Source organism: Protomyctophum bolini (genome assembly GCF_963924005.1).
Source record: "Protomyctophum bolini genome assembly, chromosome: 20".
In the NCBI taxonomy this organism is placed as follows: Eukaryota; Metazoa; Chordata; class Actinopteri; order Myctophiformes; family Myctophidae; genus Protomyctophum; species Protomyctophum bolini.
In genome coordinates, this window is record NC_137881.1 from 29,155,523 (window position 1) to 29,165,207 (window position 9,685).

At 50.3% G+C, this 9,685-nt stretch overlaps 1 protein-coding gene across 1 annotated transcript; it reads right to left on the reverse strand.

The window, feature by feature from the left end:
• Positions 1-3,734: 3,734 nt before the first annotated feature.
• LOC308335312 (kelch domain-containing protein 3-like) lies at positions 3,735-4,856 on the reverse strand (the record flags this gene model as incomplete). Its single annotated transcript, XM_080792331.1, has 1 exon — positions 3,735-4,856. The coding sequence occupies one exon, from the start codon at positions 4,854-4,856 to the stop codon at positions 3,735-3,737; it is 1,122 nt and encodes a 373-aa protein (XP_080648457.1).
• Positions 4,857-9,685: the final 4,829 nt, after the last annotated feature.

The window sequence follows — 9,685 nt, forward strand, 5'->3', positions numbered from 1 at the left end:
GTGCGCGCGCGTGCTGACTGTGTAAGTCATGCGTGTGTGCGTGTGCGTGTGTGTGTGTGTGTGTAAGAGAGAGAGAGAGAGTGCGACAGTTTAGCCGTGATGTCATTGTGACGTCATTGAGCACACCGCTGTATTTGTACACTTTATTATAGGTCATTTAGTTTGATTCTTTACAAATGTCTTCTAATCTAAATCATGACAGTTTTCAGAAGAAAAAACTAGGTATGTTTCTATAGTCAGTGGTTCTCGAAGTATTTCATGTCAAGGGCCCCCAGGAATTATATATGTAATTGACCACCGACCCCCCCATCTGAAAATATGTTGTTCCAGGGATCCCCCCCCAGAAGCAAAGATTCGAGTTAAACATATTCGCGCTGAAGGAATACTGTATACATTCAAAGGTCTGCGACACATTTTCACGATTTTTCATAGCGAGATCTATTGTACGAGCTTGTAGATCTAAAGTATAATGCTCAAAACACCAAAAGGGTTTTCCTGTCGCGAATGGGTTGACAGATCTCATGTCTCTCCTCTTCTCCGCTCCTCTCCCTTATATCTTCTCCTATCTTTTCCACTCATGGTATATAGGATACATTTTAGGACATATGGTTACCGACTTGAATTTAAACATTTCATCATTTCGCAAGGGGTCAAACCAGTGAACTTTAGTTTACTGTATATACGCTCTTCAACCGGTGGGCCAGCGGTCGCCCACCCATCCTCTGTGATTGGTTGTTTCTTCACAGCCAATGACAGTCCGGTGCCGTGGGATACGAGCTGGTTATGTATTTATTTACTTGCTAATCAAAACCACGCTAAGCGGAAAGCGCACACAAATACTAAATGTGTGTGTACGCACGCACGCACGCACGCGCACACACGCACGCGCGCACACACACACACACACACACACACACACACACACACACACACACACACACACACACACACACACACACACACACACACACACACACACACACACACACACACACACACACACACACACACACACACACACACACACACACACACACACACACACACACACACACAATAGGATGTAAGATTCATGAAATGGTTTTGTTCTAAAACATCTGTGAGCAGACCACCGCAACCATCAAACATCGCATAGAGACCAACAATGAATCTTCCCAGTGTCTGAGGACAAGGGGAGGAGAAGGGAGAGAGAGAGCATGATTTACCGTTACCAATTAGGCATTTAGCAGACACTTATTCACAGCCACGTTGGATCGGACTACGTAGCCTTCAGTGAATCTCTCATTTTAAAAGACCCCCGGTGTTGATATGGCATTTGGCCTGGTGGACAAGTTAACTTCGATAACTAAAACTATGACAAAAAGTGTTGGTCGACTATCTTGGCCTTTATCTCCCTTGTTTGGCTTGTATTAGAGGCCAATATCTTTCCCAAACTGTCCCATTTTGTTGCTAACTTACAGGCCTTCAAAAGGTGTCTCTGTTTCAAGGTTCAAGGGGCACCCGTGAGGAGCAGGAAACCACCCACAATATTCACACTGAAATATGTTTCTCTGTCAACCTACGTATGGACCTTTCAAATTATCTTTTCACTTCACTATCTTTTTACTCCTTTCAAGCCAAGGGTCTCAAAGCACACATACTTTCTCAGACCATTTCAGAGCCAAGCTTGGATACAATCAGACAAACATGTTTGAGGGCGTATGCGGTAGCCAAACGTGTTCAAGATATTAATCTGTATACCTTATACACATGTCATTATATACAATTTGGAACAGTGTAGATCCCATGTTGCAGTGTGGGCCCTTGGTCCCTCGACTGTGGAACACCCTGCCATACTCAAAAAGTATCCTCCTCTTTTAAATATTATGTTCTAAAACTCACTTCTATCACACATGTCTGTTTCTTAATTGATGAATTGTTGTAATGTTTATGTTATTTAATGGTTTTTGAAAGGTGCTATATAGTTATCTTCAGATATAGTTGAATCCGGAGTCCTATTTACTTTACTACCATTTACTACCATTCATGTGAAAATTAAAGCCTTTTAATGTTCCAGTTCTCTACCGTGTCCTGATTTGTCCTGCAGCTCGAGTGGGAATAAGTAAAGCCACAATGTCGTCGTCACACCCATGTCAAAACATAATTTACCAACTTATAATTGAGGTGCTTTTAGTACTTAAGATCCCCAGGAGCTTATTCATCAATACTGCTGAACAGACTGAGTGCTGTGTAGTGTGTGTAGCGCACGGGTATTCAATGTGCCATATATAGGAGATCAACTGATCAACAGTCATTGGCCCACCCAGCCAAGCCTCCATAACTGAGAGGGAGAAGTGAAGCGCAGTGGACATGGTGGGTACTGCAGCTTATTTTGTCCGAGACCAGACGCATGAAAAAAGCAAAAGCGGTTTTGACCAATGGGCTCACAAGGTTGCGCATGGAGGTGAGACAACGAGACAACGCACAGAGGCCACAAATAGGCCCCGCCCATCACACTTTTCCAACCCGGAAGAAGGGGTGAAAAGGGAGTATGTGCTGGTTGAGCCACTCCGTCAAGTGAAAGCCGTCAACAGGAGCCTGGATGGCTTGGTTCCAGGCTTAAAAACATTAATAAAATGAATGGGCTTTAGATTTGTGGAAGCACACAATTGCCACCACTGCTATGGCCTATATGTTGCTATGCAGAGGAGCACAAGCTGTATACATTTTTGTACGATTCTGTGATACAGTGATATATATATAGGGTTCAGATTGACGTGAAGGTTTTCAACTCAGTGTCTTCAGGCTGGATGCAGTCGCCCCGGTTAAGTGGAAGAGAAGAACGTCACACCACGAGGTCCCGTCAAAGTGTGAGGGCCAATATGTGTTGGTTGAAGATATTATCGACATCTGTGGGGGCTATACCCACAGATGGTTCAACCTCAATGTTTCTGGGACTGTTGCAGAGGAGGAGTGGTGGTGCCACTTATAGCCTAGTGTCTTGGAGAAGGTCATGTATATCTGTGGACGGGTTACACTAATAACGTCTACAACACACCAGGTCAATGGTCTGGTCTTTAACACCGGAGGGTCTCTGGCACCCAATTTATTTTCATCAGGTCACTGTCACCATCATCGGGACAATTTGGGGGCCAGGAGGACAACTGCAACGTCAGAATTGTTTGACACACTGGATCCATGCAGTAATCCACTTCGTCCTTTATGTATTACTGATGAATTTAAGTACAATGGACCACCATGGAAACAAGCCCCCTGAGGGGGGCTATATCCTATATAGTTTGACCCTGTATACTGTTATCAATTCTGCTGGAAGTGTTCAGTCAAAGTCCACACGTTGTAAACCAGCCAATTTAAACATGGCCGAGAGGCAGCAGAAAAAAAACAACAAAGAAAACAAAAAAAAGGACAAAAACATGGACAAAGGTCTCCACCTTTGCAGTCACTTTCCTCTCCCACTGCCAGTACTTCTCCTTCTACAAACAGATGTTTCCCCTTCCATAACTACATTAATCCCCGGTGGAGATCAACTGGGCACATGCGTTTCTGTTTCTGAGAGATGTTCTTCTTTGCGGCCCATGCCTGCCGTGGCACAGTTCAGTTGGCAGTAAAGAGTTCTCCATTCTCCCCCCGTTATGATGCTTATTAGTTCCTGCTGGGTATGACTGAGCACACGCCGGTGTTCTGCTTTCTGTCTAAATCTAAATGAAGATGAATGACCCTCCTCACGTTTCCCTTTATTCTGTCCCATCTCCTGGAACTAATTCTATCCTTTTGGTGCCGTCACCGTTGGTAGGCATGACCGACAGCTCCCACCTGACATCGCACGGGAGTCCCGACTGCTCCAGCTGATACTGAATGACAGCCAGCTTGCACAACGTCTTCAGACTAGGACTCAAGTCTAAGATGTACAGGTCGTCGGATATGTAGCCCCCGAAGAGCACGATGAGACACCCCACCCGGCAACAGCACATCCGGTACACCCAACACGGGATGTTCCCCTTGGGCTCGACCCTCTTCCAGGAGAACGTCTCGTGGTTGAACTTCCACAGGTCGTTGATGTTCCGGTTCAGGCGATAGTTGTGGCCGCCGAATATGTACAGCTCGTCCCTGTAGGCGAAGGCCGAGTGAGACCAGCGCTCCTCCGGGAGCGGGTGGACGAACGGCGTGCTCAGCCAGCAGTCGGTCTCCGTGTCAAACACGCGGACGTTGACGTAGTCCCCGGCCTGCGTGTCCTGCAGGTCCCGCTCGCCGATGCCCCCGAATATGAACATCTTTGTGCCGATGAGCGTGGCCGAGTGCCACCACCCGGCGGGCGCCGGGGTGCCACTGGTGTTGATCAGAGACCAGGCCATCGTGGCGGTGTCCAGCTTGTAGATGTCATTGCTGTACTTCGTCAACTTGTTGAACCCTCCGAATATGTACATGACCCTGTCCAGGGCGCAGGCCGAGTGGCCGCTCCTCGGCCCCGGCACGCTCCCGGAGATCCGGGGGAGGAACCAGCGGTGGGTGTCGACGTGGAAGGCGTACGCCACGTTGCAGTACTCGTGCAGCGTGTACTTGACGCCGCCCCAGACGTAGATGATGTCTTCGATCAGCCCCGTCGTGTGGCCGTAGCGCATGGAGGGAACCTCGTCCTCCTCCAGGGGGTCGCCCGCCGGTCCGCTCGTCACGGGGGGCAGCTTGATCCAGCGCAGGGACAGCGCGTTGAAGACATTCACGTCGATCTGGTCCATGTAGTACTTGGAGGCCTCGCCGTTGCACAGCCCTCCGAAGGCGTACACCTTGTGACCCACTGCCACAGCAGCAGGGAGGTGCCTCTTTGGCCCCCCTTTCAGGTGGACCGTCCAGCGCAACATCCTTACACAACAGCAGCAGCAGCAACAACGCCTGGGCAGATCCGTGAAGACCCGCTTTGAGCACAGGAATGAATAGAGTGCTGCCTTTGGGTCGTGCCGTCACTAATATTGGAACCGCGGCACAGACATCACACGAAGCCTGACCAGTCCGTGATGATCTGCTCCAACATTCGACGGAGTGCGTATGTGAATTGAGTGGACAGCATTTCTGATGAAAATGAAAGAAAGGAGGCAAACACAAACCTACAGCAAGACACTGATGGAAACGTGTCATCTGCTCCAGAGTGAAGGGACCTCCACCTTTAGCCATCTGCTCCAGTGTTAAGGTGCCTCCACCTTTAGCCATCTGCTCCAGTGTTAAGGTGCCTCCACCTTTAGCCATCTGCTCCAGCCTTAAGGTGCCTCCACCTTTAGCCATCTGCTCCAGAGTGAAGGTGCCTCCACCTTTAGCCATCTGCTCCAGCCTTAAGGTGCCTCCACCTTTAGCCATCTGCTCCAGAGTTAAGGTGCCTCCACCTTTAGCCATCTGCTCCAGTGTTAAGGTACCTCCACCTTTAGCCATCTGCTCCAGAGTGAAGGTGCCTCCACCTTTAGCCATCTGCTCCAGAGTGAAGGTACCTCCACCTTTAGCCATCTGCTCCAGAGTGAAGGTGCCTCCACCTTTAGCCATCTGCTCCAGTGTTAAGGTGCCTCCACCTTTAGCCATCTGCTCCAGCCTTAAGGTACCTCCACCTTTAGCCATCTGCTCCAGCCTTAAGGTGCCTCCACCTTTAGCCATCTGCTCCAGCCTTAAGGTACCTCCACCTTTAGCCATCTGCTCCAGCCTTAAGGTACCTCCACCTTTAGCCATCTGCTCCAGAGTGAAGGTGCCTCCACCTTTAGCCATCTTCTCCAGAGTGAAGGTGCCTCCACCTTTAGCCATCTGCTCCAGCCTTAAGGTACCTCCACCTTTAGCCATCTGCTCCAGAGTTAAGGTGCCTCCACCTTTAGGCATCTGCTCCAGAGTTAAGGTACCTCCACCTTTAGCCATCTGCTCCAGAGTGAAGGTACCTCCACCTTTAGCCATCTGCTCCAGTGTAAGGTACCTCCACCTTTAGCCATCTGCTCCAGTGTAAGGTGCCTCCACCTTTAGCCATCTGCTCCAGTGTTAAGGTGCCTCCACCTTTAGCCATCTGCTCCAGAGTGAAGGTACCTCCACCTTTAGCCATCTGCTCCAGTGTTAAGGTGCCTCCACCTTTAGCCATCTGCTCCAGCCTTAAGGTACCTCCACCTTTAGCCATCTGCTCCAGAGTGAAGGTCCTCCACCTTTAGCCATCTGCTCCAGTGTTAAGGTGCCTCCACCTTTAGCCATCTGCTCCAGCCTTAAGGTACCTCCACCTTTAGCCATCTGCTCCAGAGTGAAGGTCCTCCACCTTTAGCCATCTGCTCCAGTGTTAAGGTGCCTCCACCTTTAGCCATCTGCTCCAGTGTTAAGGTGCCTCCACCTTTAGCCATCTGCTCCAGAGTGAAGGTACCTCCACCTTTAGCCATCTGCTCCAGAGTGAAGGTGCCTCCACCTTTAGCCATCTGCTCCAAAGTGAAGGTGCCTCCACCTTTAGCCATCTGCTCCAGAGTGAAGGTGCCTCCACCTTTAGCCATCTGCTCCAGTGTTAAGGTGCCTCCACCTTTAGCCATCTGCTCCAGTGTTAAGGTGCCTCCACCTTTAGCCATCTGCTCCAGTGTTAAGGTGCCTCCACCTTTAGCCATCTGCTCCAGCCTTAAGGTGCCTCCACCTTTAGCCATCTGCTCCAGAGTGAAGGTACCTCCACCTTTAGCCATCTGCTCCAGAGTGAAGGTGCCTCCACCTTTAGCCATCTGCTCCAGAGTGAAGGTGCCTCCACCTTTAGCCATCTGCTCCAGAGTGAAGGTGTCTCCACCTTTAGCCATCTGCTCCAGAGTGAAGGTGCCTCCACCTTTAGCCATCTGCTCCAGAGTGAAGGTGCCTCCACCTTTAGCCATCTGCTCCAGAGTGAAGGTGCCTCCACCTTTAGCCATCTGCTCCAGTGTTAAGGTGCCTCCACCTTTAGCCATCTGCTCCAGAGTGAAGGTGCCTCCACCTTTAGCCATCTGCTCCAGTGTTAAGGTGCCTCCACCTTTAGCCATCTGCTCCAGAGTGAAGGTGCCTCCACCTTTAGCCATCTGCTCCAGTGTTAAGGTGCCTCCACCTTTAGCCATCTGCTCCAGAGTGAAGGTGCCTCCACCTTTAGCCATCTGCTCCAGAGTGAAGGTGCCTCCACCTTTAGCCATCTGCTCCAGTGTTAAGGTGCCTCCACCTTTAGCCATCTGCTCCAGAGTGAAGGTGCCTCCACCTTTAGCCATCTGCTCCAGTGTTAAGGTGCCTCCACCTTTAGCCATCTGCTCCAGCCTTAAGGTGCCTCCACCTTTAGCCATCTGCTCCAGAGTTAAGGTACCTCCACCTTTAGCCATCTGCTCCAGAGTGAAGGTGCCTCCACCTTTAGCCATCTGCTCCAGAGTGAAGGTGCCTCCACCTTTAGCCATCTGCTCCAGAGTGAAGGTGCCTCCACCTTTAGCCATCTGCTCCAGAGTGAAGGTGCCTCCACCTTTAGCCATCTGCTCCAGAGTGAAGGTGCCTCCACCTTTAGCCATCTGCTCCAGAGTGAAGGTGCCTCCACCTTTAGCCATCTGCTCCAGTGTTAAGGTGCCTCCACCTTTAGCCATCTGCTCCAGAGTGAAGGTGCCTCCACCTTTAGCCATCTGCTCCAGTGTTAAGGTGCCTCCACCTTTAGCCATCTGCTCCAGAGTGAAGGTGCCTCCACCTTTAGCCATCTGCTCCAGTGTTAAGGTGCCTCCACCTTTAGCCATCTGCTCCAGAGTGAAGGTGCCTCCACCTTTAGCCATCTGCTCCAGAGTGAAGGTGCCTCCACCTTTAGCCATCTGCTCCAGTGTTAAGGTGCCTCCACCTTTAGCCATCTGCTCCAGAGTGAAGGTGCCTCCACCTTTAGCCATCTGCTCCAGTGTTAAGGTGCCTCCACCTTTAGCCATCTGCTCCAGCCTTAAGGTGCCTCCACCTTTAGCCATCTGCTCCAGTGTTAACCCCCTTGCCGCGATTGCCGAAAGTCTTCGGCAATTGAAGCCTAATTTTGATATTAACACTTGCCGCCATTGCCGTAGCCCTTCGGCAATTGTTGTTTTATAGTGCATTTGATCGATCGAGCCATAATGCTACTTACGTTAGCCGGTTAGCTAGCTGTGTTGTTAGCACAGCATTGGATCGTTCATCTTAGATCTTCGTCGCCATAAGAATCCATTCTATCAGTTTCTTTCAATCGCCTGTATCTCCTATTCCTTGTCCCAGATGGCATTTTTGGTCAAAACAGCGTTTCTTTGACGGCACGAGCCGACGTTGTGGAGGGCTAAAGTGTACGGGCAATGACGCGATCATGTAAACAAAGGTTGTCATGGCAACTTAAAGCTGGCAGGAATAAGACAACTTCCGGTTGAGGCAAAATGTGGCTTTTCAAAATAAAAGCTCAAATTAAAAAAATGCTGGCGTGAATTAGGTCCTAATTTATCAATAAATGGTGGCAGTCTAAGAGTTAAGGTACCTCCACCTTTAGCCATCTGCTCCAGAGTGAAGGTGCCTCCACCTTTAGCCATCTTCTCCAGAGTGAAGGTGCCTCCACCTTTAGCCATCTGCTCCAGCCTTAAGGTACCTCCACCTTTAGCCATCTGCTCCAGAGTTAAGGTGCCTCCACCTTTAGGCATCTGCTCCAGAGTTAAGGTACCTCCACCTTTAGCCATCTGCTCCAGAGTGAAGGTACCTCCACCTTTAGCCATCTGCTCCAGTGTAAGGTACCTCCACCTTTAGCCATCTGCTCCAGTGTAAGGTGCCTCCACCTTTAGCCATCTGCTCCAGTGTTAAGGTGCCTCCACCTTTAGCCATCTGCTCCAGAGTGAAGGTACCTCCACCTTTAGCCATCTGCTCCAGTGTTAAGGTGCCTCCACCTTTAGCCATCTGCTCCAGCCTTAAGGTACCTCCACCTTTAGCCATCTGCTCCAGAGTGAAGGTCCTCCACCTTTAGCCATCTGCTCCAGTGTTAAGGTGCCTCCACCTTTAGCCATCTGCTCCAGCCTTAAGGTACCTCCACCTTTAGCCATCTGCTCCAGAGTGAAGGTCCTCCACCTTTAGCCATCTGCTCCAGTGTTAAGGTGCCTCCACCTTTAGCCATCTGCTCCAGTGTTAAGGTGCCTCCACCTTTAGCCATCTGCTCCAGAGTGAAGGTACCTCCACCTTTAGCCATCTGCTCCAGAGTGAAGGTGCCTCCACCTTTAGCCATCTGCTCCAAAGTGAAGGTGCCTCCACCTTTAGCCATCTGCTCCAGAGTGAAGGTGCCTCCACCTTTAGCCATCTGCTCCAGTGTTAAGGTGCCTCCACCTTTAGCCATCTGCTCCAGTGTTAAGGTGCCTCCACCTTTAGCCATCTGCTCCAGTGTTAAGGTGCCTCCACCTTTAGCCATCTGCTCCAGCCTTAAGGTGCCTCCACCTTTAGCCATCTGCTCCAGAGTGAAGGTACCTCCACCTTTAGCCATCTGCTCCAGAGTGAAGGTGCCTCCACCTTTAGCCATCTGCTCCAGAGTGAAGGTGCCTCCACCTTTAGCCATCTGCTCCAGAGTGAAGGTGTCTCCACCTTTAGCCATCTGCTCCAGAGTGAAGGTGCCTCCACCTTTAGCCATCTGCTCCAGAGTGAAGGTGCCTCCACCTTTAGCCATCTGCTCCAGAGTGAAGGTGCCTCCACCTTTAGCCATCTGCTCCAGTGTTAAGGTGCCTCC